Source organism: Chanodichthys erythropterus, chromosome 11 (genome assembly GCF_024489055.1).
Source record: "Chanodichthys erythropterus isolate Z2021 chromosome 11, ASM2448905v1, whole genome shotgun sequence".
In the NCBI taxonomy this organism is placed as follows: domain Eukaryota; kingdom Metazoa; phylum Chordata; class Actinopteri; order Cypriniformes; family Xenocyprididae; genus Chanodichthys; species Chanodichthys erythropterus.
This window is the reverse complement of record NC_090231.1, coordinates 54912889-54927782: the sequence shown is the minus strand read 5'-3', so window position 1 is coordinate 54927782 and position 14894 is coordinate 54912889. Positions and strand designations below refer to the sequence as shown.

The 14894-nt window shown below is 36.7% G+C and overlaps 1 protein-coding gene across 8 annotated transcripts in view; it reads right to left on the bottom strand.

Moving 5' to 3' along the window:
- neo1a (neogenin 1a) overlaps positions 1-14894 on the bottom strand; it is a 192246-nt gene that overhangs the window by 22161 nt on the left and 155191 nt on the right. For all 8 annotated transcript variants that reach the window (XM_067400078.1, XM_067400075.1, XM_067400079.1 and 5 more), the window contains exons 10-13: positions 11238-11386; positions 9721-9859; positions 9061-9110; positions 896-1040 (exon numbers count right to left, since the gene is read on the bottom strand). In XM_067400078.1, the coding sequence (XP_067256179.1) occupies positions 896-1040; positions 9061-9110; positions 9721-9859; positions 11238-11386 (483 nt within the window). The remainder of the gene's footprint in view (positions 1-895; positions 1041-9060; positions 9111-9720; positions 9860-11237; positions 11387-14894) is intronic.

Genomic DNA, 14894 nt, shown 5'->3' with positions numbered 1-14894 from the left:
GACATACTAACCTACACGCTACATTGCCTAGAGTGCTGATTTATAAAGGTCTGCATCTACAATTGTCTATCACACTAGACTGACGCAATATGAGAACTCACTGATTCTAGAGCGGGAAATCCTGCTGTCTTTAAATAAGCCAGAGGTCGTAATTGCTTTAAAATGTTAATAAGCATCTGCTTAGAGCGTGAAAAGGCAGAGCTGTTCCTACGGCCTTGTGGGATATAGCAACCACGTCTCTTTATAACACTCCACTTCAAGCCTTTGAACTGACAAACATCTCCTCATCTCAACTCAACTTGAACAGAAAACAACCATTATGCTCTTTGATGCCAACCACAGCATGACACCCATGAAGCTTTTGAAATCTATTTTGGATTTAATTTAATTTTCACTTTTGTTTCATTAATGGATAGAGTTTGTCACTTGAGGTTGCATTTTTGCAGGCTCATCCATTTTGGAATATGCCTGAGAAATTAAATTTTCTAGAGCCGATACATGGGTAAGGACAAAATGTACAGGTGCCTTCTAAAAAAAAAATTTGCTCAGCCAATATTGGTTATTCAGTGGGTGATGCTATTGTCAGCATCTAGAGTAAGGTGGGGCTGTTAGATTAGATTAACAAAATTAACCAAATTAATTACATGACACCAATTAATTATTCAAATAGGATCAGGGTGCATGAATAAATGTGTCATTTTTTAAATTAATTATACTAAATTAACTAAACTGACATGCCTATAACATATTTTTGTATTCTGAAGTCTGTCAGCAGACTTTCGAACTGAGTTGTTCATTGGCACAAGTGGCAAAGTTTTTGGCCGAGGTCGATGATAACTTGAAAACAACCAAATATCTGTCAATCCTTCTGAGTTTGACATATTGTTCAGCTTACCATCTATGAGCTGATAGAGCTGTGATCCTGAAGTAATCTCCGCCACCTCGCTCTTCCTCGTACCCTTCCTGTAACGGATCTTGTAGCCAATGATCTCACCGTTCTGAGCATCCGCCGGTGGAGGCTGCCATCTGATCATGATGCTCTACAAAGTTAACAGTTGGGAAAACCAAAACATATCCTCAGTATCAAACATTCTGATTTCCTTTCTATAGCAATAAACATAGTCGCGGCATCCAAAATCAATACTTCCTGACTATATAGTAACATAACGCTAACTGAGCAACAGAGATCGCGATCTCGATTCAAACACTCACACGATCTCATTCCATGTCTATTAAACCACTGACAAAAACACAGCAGAACATTAAAATCTGCATTGGCGCTGCCGCTGATCCAGAGAAAGCAGTTATCTGGTATAGGTATGAAACAGCTTCATAAACAGTCTTTTCAACCACACAGAAGTACTGGAATAAAAGTTTATATTTCGGATATAAACACTGATGTCTACAGTAGTGATCAAAATAGAGCAAATCACCTTTTGAAAGTAAACTGGTGCTTCAAATAACGATTGTATTGATTACATTGTTACTAGGGGTGTTGAAAATAATCGTTTCTATGATGGATCGTGATTTGGACGTGGATGATTCTGCATCAATGCAGTAATAGACCATAATCTATTATAGCCTACTGACATTTCTCTGACGTCAATTGTCGCATATGCTCTTCTCACGCTAGCGTAAAATGGTGGAAGGAGGTGAAACACAAAAGGAATAAAAAATGCACCCACTATTTACAGCAAGTGAGTGTTTGTGTGATTCTCAAAACTAGCCCAATCGCGTTTCGGGGGGGTCTCCCGGTAAAAAGTGCATTCCAGGGGGTAAAATCCGTGTTTTTTTGGTGGGGTCCTACTGGTAAAATTCACATTCCAGGGGCAAAATTTCACATTACTGAGGTCGCTTAATCCCGACGACAGGAAAAACAACCCGCGGTAACTGTTAAAGTAGCCCAATTCCACGGGAAAACCATGGACATGGCAACACTGGTGCAAGTGTGTGTGAGTGTTATTGTAACTTAAAGGGTTAGTTCACCCAAAAATGAAAATTCTGTCATTAGTTACTCACCCTCATGCCATTTTACGCCTGTAAGACCTTTTTTGATCTTCGGAAGACAAATTGAGATATTTTTGTTGAAATCTGATGGTTCAGTGAGGCCTCCATAGCCAGCAATGACGTTTCCTCTATTAAGATTCATTAATGTACTAAAAACATATTTAAAACAGTTCATGTGAGTACAGTGGTTCAATATTAATATTATAAGCGACGAGAATATTTTTGGTGCGCCAAAAAAAACTAAATAACGACTTATTTAGTGATGGCTGATTTCAAAACACTGCTTCAGGAAGATTTGGAGCATAATGAATCAGCGTATCAAATCATGATTCAGATCACGTGTCAAACCGCCAAACTGCTGAAATCATTTGACTTTAGCACTCCGAACCGCTGATTCGACACAAAAGATTCATAACGCTCCGAAGCTTCATGAAGAAGTGTTTTGAAATCGGCCATCACTATATAATTCGTTATTTTGTTGTTTTTTTTGGCGCACCAAAAATATTCTTGTCGCTTTATAATATTAATATTGAACCACTGTACTCACATGAACTCACATGCCATTGGATTTCAACAAAAATATCTCAATTTGCGTTCCGAAGATTAACAAAGGTCTTATGGGTGTGGAACGCCATGAGCGTGAGTAAAACATGACAGAATTTTCATTTTTGGGTGAACTAACCCTTTAAGTAGCCTACACTACTTGACAGTTTCATGTGCTTTTAGTATTTACTAGTGTTTATTAGTTCTAAATATTCCTGTCGTATGCTGTGTTCAAATGTTTTGTTTGACGTTTGCTACATTCAGGGAGTGCACTTTCTTGGAGCAGATAAAATAAAAAGGGAGTTCTTATATCTGATAGCTTGTATTCATTGACTAAAATGTAGCCATGTGCGGTAATAAAAATGAGGATGCAATGTGATGCATCGTGGAATCGAATCGAATCGTTGACATGATAATCGTAATCAAATTGAATCGTGAGACCAGTGATGATTCACACCCCCAATTGTTACACCAGTAGGTGGCGACAAGTGACTGTTAAAAAAGAATTTGTCATTGAATCGTTCATTCAAAAGATTTGTTCAGAAATGCTGATCCATCCAGTGATGAAACAAGTGAAGTATTTACGAGTGAGATTGTTTTTTTTTAAGTTAAACATTTTAAGTAGACTGCAGCAATTAACATTTTGTCAGAACCTCTAGTAAATTACATGTTATTTTATTTAGTTGTCTGTTCAGAATCTCCATTTGAAACCAAGCAAAAATGTGATTCCCAATTTATCCAGATTCGTGCAGCTCTACTGAGTAGTGTGACCGAATACATAGTATTCGAAAAACAGTAGGTGAAAAGTGACCTTCTACTTCTGGCGAAATTCGAAGAAAAACGAAGTTCGTTTTGGTTTCTTTTTGGAAGTTCGAAACGGCTTGCCAAAGCGAACTTTGGCCCTTTCCCAAATGCCGCACTTCATGTGGACTTTCGGTCTCGTGGATTTAAATTGTGCGTGCTCACCGAGTCTACGAGTCCGTAGGCCGTCCCATTCAGCATTTTAACGCTCTGAAGTGTGCTCAGCAGCGCCCCCTTTGTACCCTTGAAGCGGTCTTCCGCGAAGCCCGCATAGATGCAGGCTTCGCACACTTTAACTACCCAGGAATCCTTGCGAAATGCCAATCAGACAATGGATGGGAGGAAATTTCGCTCAAGAGCAATTGATGAATTCTGAAGTGCGCATTCAGTGGACACTTTACTATCCCATGAGGCCGCGAAAGAGGAGCGGTGAAGCGATGCAACTGACGGCGTAGGTCACATGACAATGACAACATGGCGAATGTGGTAATTTCATTTATACTACCCACAGTCATACTTTACAGAAGTAGTTTCACAAAGTGATTTCTGATTCTGACGCAGTAAGTTTATTAGTGCTGCCATATATTCAGCAGCTCCTCCGGGCACCTACATGCAAAGCCACCATAATAACAAGCCTGAGCGCAGGCATCTAACCTAAGTCATTGTCTCCCCGAGGCATCCATTAGAGAACCTGATCGTCTTCCACATAAAGCATGTGCAAGTATATCAGTCCTGCAGCAGAGGGCATTGGGAGAGCAGCAGAGGCTGGCCTGCACCGAACCCATGAATAATAGATAAAGCTGTGAAGTGTAGAGGAGCCTGCGGGAATGCAGCTCAGGATAGATGGAGGAGGCTTGCTGTAGGGCCTGCGGTGCCTGCTGGGATAATGAAGGCAGAGAGAGGGGCCGCCCAGCGTGGGTGGGGAATTAATTAATAGTATCCACAGTTGCCGTGTTCACGGGCCATGAGGGAATAAACCGAATTAAATCTGCACCAATTACTGTATTTCAATTTCCTACCAATTCCAGTTTACCTCGCTAACTACTGCTTGTGTTTTCAGCCAAACAAACTTGTTTTAATTGACTTATGGGTCACAGGGGTGCACGGTGGTACCAGTGTGGGCCTCATATATAAGTCAGTGTGTTCATTATACACACCCAGATTGAATTCCTCCTGTCTGTTGCGTAGCACCCCAGAGCCACGCGAGGGGACCCGATACAGTCCGTAGGAGCCCACTAATTAACCATCTTCTCATGCAATGTACAAAACTGGAAAAAGCTTCTGCCTGGGACATAAAGCCTTCATTATTATTCAGTGCTAATTACTGAGCCATAAAACCCATTAAAGTGTGTGGATCTGTGTACACCCACAATGCCTATTGATGGGCTCTTTAAAATCTTTGTTGAAGGTTTTTTTATTTTTATTTTTTTTTTTGTATTTAATATTGTGTTTATTTCTATCACCCAGATACAAACAGTACATTCACAGCATGTGCTATATAGCAAATCACACTTTATTGTACTATTCCATATGTGCATACTATCTGCTTATTATAGTGATTACAATTTTTACTGGGTAATAACTATAGGTACTAACCTTGAACCTACCCCTAAACCTAACCTTAAAGGGAGAGTTAAACCAAAAATGAGTTGTTTCAAACCTGTAAGAGTAAAAAAAAAAAAAAAAAAAGCTATTTTAAAGAATGTTGTTAACCAGACAGTTGCCGGTTGCCATTGACTTTTATAGTATTTTTTTCCCTATGGAAGTCAACGGCTACCATCAACTGTCCGGTAACCAACATTCTTTAAAATAGCTTTTTTTGTGTTCAACAGAAGAAAGAAACTCATACAGGTTTGGAACTACTTGTGGGTTAGTAAATGATGACAACATTTTTGCTTTAACTATCCCTTTACCACATGTAGTTGCTATATACGGCATTAAGGCCCCGGTATACTTCAAGCGAAATCAAAGAACGAACTGATGTGACATTTCGAACAAAATCAGGCCAAAACGAAGTTCGTTTTGTGTTCTTTTTGGAAGTTCGAAGCGGTGGACTTAAATTGCACGTGCTCGCCGAGTCTACGAGTCCGTAGGCCGTCCCATTCAGCATTTTAACGCTCTGAAGTGTGCTCAGCAGCGCCCCCTTTGTACCCTTGAAGCAGTCTTCCGCGAAGCCCGCATAGATGCAGGCTTCGCACACTTTAACTACTCAGGAATCCTTGCGAAATGCCAATCAGACAATGGATGGGAGGAGATTTCGCTCAAGAGCAATTGATGACTGAGAAGAAAATATTTAAGTGTAGGTATCATTACGGTTTTTATGATCTAGGTGTACATTTTACCAGTTGTTACCTACAGTTTATACAGACATTATGGTCATCGACCAGTGGTTGATATCTCAAACATAATAATAGCACGTTGAATAATACGATCACATTATGATTCATTAAATAACTAGAACCGAATGGCAGGGCTTTACTGAGTCATATGTAAACCTAGTATTTATATTTAAGCCAGTAAATTCATCTGAAACTCACGCACATGTTTATTATGTGTTAAAATTGTAATCTTAGTTCAAATGGAACATTATGTATTATTATATACATTATTTAAATAAGCATGTATATATTGTCTAATGCCCAGGTGGCATAAGCAAAAGCAGGATGTGTAGTTGACATGGAGATAATATTTAGCAAAAGAAAAGAAACCTGTTCTCGATGCTAAATATTTGTATAAGATATTTGTGACATTTATCTAATAAAGGGACTCTTCTACTACGACGTCGGAGCGCAAAAATATGATTTCTCTGCATGGCAAGCCATCTTGCAAACACAATGGTAAAAACAACAACCACATTAGGCAGCATATTCCCCGAACCTGCAGCCCCTGTCAAAAAACAACCAGCGTTATTGCCGGCGTGACGATCGAGTCTGTCCCAAAAATACCTCTCAATGCGCCCTCGTGGACTCGCGCCAAGGGCTCTATAAGTGCCCACATGACGTCACCAAAGTGTGGACTCTGAGGAAGTCCACAAGGCCGGAGTGTGCCATTTGGCACAGGGCCTTTCAGGAAAAGTTCGCTCCAACTGCAAAACACCTTCGTACTACCATTGGTCCGTGACGATGACATAACGGGAGGTGTGCGCCGAGGCTCCGCCTTCACTCGCGTCGAACGTGTCTTTGACTCATTTTGTGTGTTTGATTTCATCGAGGTAAGAGCTCCGTAGGTGAAAACATGAACACACTGGATAGCCGCTTTATAGTACAAAATGAAGATGTGCTTGTAAAAAAAAATGAGGCACTAATACTGTTTTAATGTTTGATACTGTAAAGCTGCTTGACTTTAAGCAATCTATTGAATAAAGTGCTATATGAAGACCTGACGTGACTGGAGTGCTACTTTGCAGAGCTCGTGCTAACATTCCCAAGCTGTTATGATCAGACGCTTTTCTTATGCTTTCTATATTAAATGCTTGCTGTGTTCTTATTTTTGTGTTTATTTTGTTACTGAGAAGAAAGTGCACGGCACATATTTACATATTCATCCAAGTGTTGCTCTTAGCAGTGTGGGTGGCATCAGATGTTCGTTTACAGTACATCACTGGTCACGCATTTTGAACTTCGTTTTACCCCTAAACGAAGAACGAAAAAGAACTTTGTTTGAAGTATACCGGGGCCTTTACCTAATACTTTTTTCTATGCAAGTATGCTGTAAGTGCATGTATTGTAAAATAAAGTGTCTCAAATCTCAACTGCTTGATTCTTTTATTGTCAAAAAAATGTAAACTATAATATCAGCTGCTGATATATGAATTTTTTCCCCGCCAATGACAACATTTTCCAACAATCCATGTTTTCACTTTTATATGGTGGGGGGCGCTATTACGCATCTTCCAAAAGAGTACAGCTACATATCAAAACACAGGCGAAAAAAATAATGCATGAAGCTTGAATAAAAGTTTTTTGTTTGTTTAAAGGTACAATTTGTGATATTTTTTTTCGCTAGAGGTCGCTAGAAGCCTATTCAAAACAAAGGTGTAGTTTGATGACGTAAAGTTTTAGAGTGGAAACTTGGGACATGTGGTCTCCATCTCAACGGACGGTGCAAAAGAATAGGGATTGGAGTCTGGAAGAACTCATGTTCGTGGATGCGATTATTAACGTTACTGTAGTATGAAGTAGAGCAGGACCGAGTGTTGCGGGAGCTGAACGAGGAGCTGGAGCGATTGATCAACACACGCCTCACGAGCAGCGGGACTTTTATTATGACACAGTCGCCGGCGCCACTTCCGCTTTTCCGGTCATAAGTTTACGGGAGCTTTACTTGTCGACAGAACCAGCAGCAGATGGTAAACAGTAATTATGTTCCATAAATAATTAACACAATCCACCATAAAACGTGCAAGAAGTAAATAAGGAACTGCTTGAAGCAAGCTAGTGGTTTGCTGGACGCTAGACTCTACTTCCGCATTTATCCACGGCACTGTTGTCATGTGGTTTCTACGTCAGTAAAGGCGGTAACAAAGGTAACTGCGTCATTGACAGGCGACTGCACTGCCCCGTGTCACTGTTTAGAATGGGAATTTTCTCATGATTTACAAGTAGTTGAAAACATTAGAGATATTGTTAGTAATCAGCTGGACAAAATATATAACACTAGCCTAGTGGTTTTTGGATATTTTACAGCAAAACTTTTGCATATTGTACCTTTAAAAGCAGAGGCTCTGTTCTTTATTTTGGTATATTGCTTGTTCAGATATTCATACAACAAAATATTCTAGGGGCCATGAACTTTTTGCGAAAATGTTCAAAAATCCTGGCACCTGCTGGCCAATGGGCAAAACACTGAGTTAAAAATTGTGTGTGTGTGTGTGTGTATATATATATATATATACTATTATCACCTAACTCTAATATGCTATATAAGACTACTATAAGGCATGAAGACAATTTTATATTAATAATTAATAATATACTATTCCTATCATTAATATTAATACTAATATTACTTTTATTTTCGTAGTTACTTGTAAAACAGTCTTTTTTACAAATATATTATCATTGGCATCTTTTGTCCAACACTGTTTTTTTTTGTTTTATGTAATTTATTAATGATAATTATTATTATTATTAGTTATCTGTATTGATGCTCTGTATTGATGTTTCTAAATTAGTTGTGGCAATAAATAAATTAAAAAAATCTATGATATTGTGGTCCTTTTTAGGCTCTTTGAGAAATGAGGTGATGTGCAGTGTATATTATGAGAAAATCAGTGTTTTTTGACCTAGGATGCACGAAAACTTATTGTAAAATAGCCTTTTAAAATAGCATAATAAGGGCACTTTAATACTTAGGGGTTTATTTAAACTCTAAAGATGTGAAAAAGCAAAACGCAGTCTTGCTATAGCAAACACCATGAGATGATAGTGCTAAATGCATTATCACAGCACAAGACGCTTGTCTCTATGCGACTAGATCAATAAACACACTCATGAATAAAAACAACAGGAGGAAGACCCCAGCAGCTAGACAAATATAAATTGTATCTTGAGAAAGAGGGGGAGGTGAACACAGAGGAAGAATAAATGAGGACGTAAAGCTTTGTGACAGTGCGCAGATGTGCTGCTCATTGCAGTTAAAATCACAGCAACAGATGAGCGTCTTCATCAGAGCTACTGTACACTTCACCACACCGTCATACAGCCTTACCTTAGAGTTCAGCACTTCAACCGTCATGTTCTGTGGCGGAGCACTGGGGACTGAGCAGAAGAGCAGAGCTTTAGTTCACAGCTGAGATGTCTTATCCACATTTATTACATGGCTCTCTGCTGTACTGCATTCTGATTGGTTAATGGCAGTACTGAGCAGTCAAATAGTTTTTAGAACCACTAAACTGTATATTTCACCATTGTCAATGACAATGTTTCTCACAGCACTCCACTGTGGCATCTATTTTCAAACCAACACGATTTAGAAAAGGTAGTTGATGCCACCTCGCCATAACCATAAGAAAAATGGCTTCATTTTAGAGTGAAACATTTAACAGATGGCTAGAAGCTCATAAGTCCCAGTTGCAGTATATAGTAATAACTACAAAATACAGTTTCATGGGTGGTAACAAATCTTTATGCCCAGTAATATATATATTTTCTTCAATTCACTCACCATTGACAGGTATGGCATAAAGTTAATTTTGGACCCTGCTGATATTGATCTGTTGTTCCAACTACAGCAGGGATATAGATGATAGTTGGTTTATTGCCTTGTAGAGTGATATTTTGAGGAGCTAAAAAAAGGACTTCATTTGGAGCAGAGTGGTGAAAACTGACTAGCAGGACAAAACAAAAAGAGAAGATTTACTGTAAGTACCATCAGAGAACGTGCGCACGGATATGTCTTCGGTGGAGACTCCAGGTCCATGTTTGTTATAGGCCACCACTCTGAAACTGTACTCCGTGAACTTCTTCAGTCCAGTCATGGTGTAGGACAGTGTGTTCACATCCAGATCCTGATGACAGAAGAGAGATATTATAGATATAGGCTGCTAATGGCTGAGTTGTTATACACTGAGAAATGTAAATATTTTGACTGATGCTGATAATTAGAGAAACAGTATTATATAAATATGATATAAATATACGTGCATATAATATGAATATATGAGTATATAATTGTATAATATTTTTTATAAGTTATGCATTATTAATTACAAATATATATAATTTTATTACAGACTATTTTTAAATAAATTATTTAAAACAACTTATTAATTTCATTAACAATTAATCATTTTATTTTGTTTCAATAATTAATATTATTTATGTATCTTGATCTATGATTCATAATTAATTATTATTATCATTATTTTTTGCATATAATTGTATACTCTGCACTGCAATGCTTTGGATAAGAACATAAAAATATAATTTTATTACAGATTAGTAATAAATTATTAACAATATTGGATACATTTAATTAAAAAATAATTCATAATTTTTATTTATTTATATTGATCTATTATTCATTATTATTATTATTATTATTATTGTTTTACAATTAATTGTATACGCTGCAATGCTTTAGATAAAAACATAAAATAAAATATTAATTATTACAGATTAGTAATACAGATTTTATTAATAATTAAAATTTATTTATTTATGTATCTATCTTTGATCCATTATTTATTATTTTTTACATATATTTATATACTCTTTACATACTATACATAATATACTATATATGCTTTAAATAAAAACATCTGCTAAATATAAATTAATTAAAATGTCTGCAAATACTATAAAAAACATTCTTATACAACATACATGAACATTTATATTTAGAATTGGACATTTTGTTTTTACTAGTGTAGAAATAATCAAAATATGACTTCGGGGACAGTTAATATTCTGTAATATTTTTTATTTGTCTGCATTGACACTATTGGATGAGAACTGAACTGATCTGGGTGATGACATCACTGTTTTCTCCAGCGCTGCTTTATAGCTGAATTGAACTGATGGGCTTTACACAGTTATTGAACAGAACTGAATCAACGCTGAACTGACTTCAGCTGAACAATGACATTATTGTCTTTTTACAGCTGCTTTACAGCCAAATTGAATTCTTTTTGCATTGTTATTTTCCTGTTTATACCTGCAAAGCAGCTTAAAAACAATCTATATTGTTTAAAGCAGTATATAAATAAAGGTGACTTGACTTGGACTCTATTAAAAGTTGTTAGCAATATTAAATTAGATCCACAGCGTGTGATCTGGACATCAAACAGACCCCAGAGTTCCACCTGCTCAAACATCACAGTGCTTTATACATGCATGATATTACAGAGGCTGGGTGAAGATGATGGAGGTGGGGTCTGCTTTTACCTGCTCATTGTCCATGCCCTTCTCCATGTAGTAGATTTTGTAGTTTTGGATCTCGCCATTGCCTATGAGGGGCATATCCCATCTGAGACTCACTGTGGTGGGGGACGTGACCACTGCATGTAGGTTTGGAGCAGGACCAGGAACCTGGACTGTTAAATAGAAAGAATGGAGAAAAATTAGAAAAACAACATTATAAAAGCACTGCATTTTATTCATTTATTTTTATACATTTTAATTTAATTTATTTTTCATATATTTTATTATTAATATATAAACATTTATAATTATTTTATTTTATTTTATTTTATTTTATTTTATTTTATTTTATTTTATTTTATTTTATTTTATTTTATTTTATTTTATTTTATTTTATTTTATTTTATTTTATTTTATTTTATTTTATTTTATTCCTGGTACCTTTTATCTGTCCCTTTTGTTCTCTGACATGTCCATTGATGCTTTGGCAACATATTTTGTAAAACAGTCACACCAATAAAGCACTTTGAAACAGACTTGAATAGAGAGAGTGATATCTCTCCTCAGCTGAGCATATGTCAGTGGCGTGTGTCGGCACACACCTCTGGCAGAAAGCAGACTAACACACGCCAGCTCAGGCTGCAGGATTGACGTGATTTAATTTGCTCAGCAGAGCGGAGAGAATGGAAATGAGATTCTATGTTGCTTAACTTTTGTTTACTTGCTAGGGTCATGAATCATTACATTCAATTATAGGCTCCGATGAGTGTCCGTAAATCTGTTGTTTTCCAACACGCTCAAAACTGACATGCCTTCAGGGACTCATCATGTAGGGCCAATCCAAACTGAGCTCCACATTAAATGAAATATAATATAATTTAAATGGCTTTGACACAAAAAAACTGGTCAGTTTATAAGTCGGCCAAACTCATTTAGCCGACACGTTTATCCAAAGCGACCCACAATACACTTATTAAAGGGAAAAAGCCTGAATAGTTCACCAAAAATGTTATATTCTGTCATAATTTGATACCCATGTGACTTTACTTCTTCCATATAACCCAACAGGAGAAATTATGAATAATGTTCATGCTGCTCTTTTCCATAAAACAAAGCACAGAGTGACCACCCTAGTGAAACAGAAGTACACTGTGGCATAGTTTTAAAACGAGTACTTATTATGGAAAAAATATACTTTAAAAGAATATAATTAAGTGCAAACTAAATGTAATGTTTTTGAATTGCAATTAACTGTACTATAGGGTACTTTTTGGTGCACTTAAGTACATCTTTACATGTAATTTCATAATTACCTTCCAGATATACCGACAAGCATTAATGGTAAACTATAACATACTTGATATTTAATTTCTATTGAAACTTGTATGTCATGTATTTAAATATAGTTGTATTTACACATTTGATGAAGTTGCAATTTAGTACATTTAAAATGTATTACCTTTAAATGTAATATTTAATAACACATGACAGTTCAAATTATAATAAAATACCTATATATGCTTTAGTGTGTTAGTCAACACATCATAATTAGTTAATTTCTTTAAAGGTTAAGTTCAACCAAAAATGAAAATTCTGTCATTAATTACTCACCCTCATGTCGTTCCAAACCCGTAAGACCTTTGTTCATCTTCAGAACACAAATTAAGATATTTTTGATAAAATCCTATGGCTCAGTGAGGCCTGAATTAACAGCAAGTTAATTTACACTTTTCAGATGCCCAGAAAGCAACTAAAGACATATTTAAAACAGTTCATGTGACTACAGTGGTTCAACCTTAATGTTATGAAGCGACGAGAATACTTTTTGCGCACAAAAAAAGTACTTTATTCAACAATATCTAGTAATGGTTGATTTCAAAACACTGCTTCATGAAGCTTCGAAGCTTTACGAATCTTTTGTTTCGAATCAGTGGTTCGGAGCGTGTATCAAAATGCCAAAGTCACGAGATTTCAGTAAATGAGGCTTCGTTACGTCGTAAGTGTTTTGAAATTGCAATAGTTCATGTGACTTTGGCAGTTTGATACACGCGCCGAACCACTGATTCGAAACAAAAGATTCGTAAAGCTTAAAAGCTTCATGAAACAGTGTTTTGAAATCAACCATTACTAGATATTGTTGAATAAAGTACTTTTTTTTTTGTTTTTTTTGTGCGCAAAAAGTATTCTCGTCACTTCATAACATTAAGGTTGAACCACTGTAGTCACATGAACTGTTTTAAATATGTCTTTAGTAGCTTTCTGGGCATCTGAAAGTGTAAATTATCTTTTTGGCTATGCAGGCCTCACTGACCCATCGGATTTCATCAAAAATATCTTAATTTGTGCTTTGAAGATTTAATTCATTTTTGTGTGAACTAACCATTTAAGCACACTTTTTCTTTTTCTTTGTTTTTCTTTTGTTTTTTTACAAGTACAGGGACCGTCAAGCCCCAAAAATGAAAAAAAAAAACGAATCATAAAAATGGTTCATATGATTCACGCACTATATTACAAGTCTTCTAAAGTCATACAACAGCTTTATGTGAGGAAGAGACTTAAATATAGGTCTTTTGTTGCTGAAAATCACCTCAAATTGACCATATGGCTTTAGTAGACTTGAAATATAGCCCACAAATAGTATTGACTCATTTTTTTGGTGCTTTTATGTCCATACACACTTTCGCTGTATGGGGAAAAGCAACATAAACGGTTCTCAAAATATCTCCTTTTGGGGCTTGAATCAGAAACCTCCTGAGTTCTAGTCACTTCACCACATGTCTGCAACAACTGTCTGACTATATTAATCCAGTTATGGTTACACCGGACTTTCATCTTCAAGCTCTTATATAAACTGCATTCAGTGTCTTACAATCATTTTGCAAACTTTGATCACACATTTCTGGCATCTGAGTGAGAAATTGCTTTATCTCAGTTCCACAGACATTCGTTCTGTCCAACATCAACGCCTGCTTTTGATACCGATATCTTACAGGATGGGATGAGGCGCCTACACTGGATTAAGCGCGTTCTACGAGTGTGTGAGTGTGTGTAGATGACTTGTGTTTGGATTCATTCATAATGTTCGCAGCTATATGTGTGTCGGCTGATCTCCACGCAGCGGGATTCCCGAGAGCGCCAGAATCCCGCTAACACACATTATAAAGTGCTTATAGCAGTCACAGCCAAGGACGCACAGAGGAGCAGGTCTGACCCAGAAACAGCTTCTCCCGCGCTGTGTTTGGGCTGATAATGTTTCATGTTGATGGAGTCAGGCCATACACCTTCAGCACTGTTCAAGAGGTGTGTTTGCTTAAAAGTCAGTAGGTGTTTGTTTACTTGTGCTTACCTCTATGATGAGGTTTTGGGAAAGAAAACCTCCAGAGAAAATGTTCAGAATAATCTCTTAGGCCCAAAACATACTCCAGACAAGTACGTGAGCATAAACACTCGCTGTGTTTCAAGCCTGGTTTCATGCATTGTTGCCCACTGAAATTTGTCAGATGTAATTTGTCAGATTTTAATTACTCCATAAATCTCATTTGAACATATACTGATTGGATAAGTATGTTAAAATTACACTATGTGTAACTTTAGTCCCTCTAGCAGTTAAAAAATAAAACAGCGTGGTTAATGATACAGGCGAATGATATGTGTATGCAATTTCCCTCAAAATCCATTCCA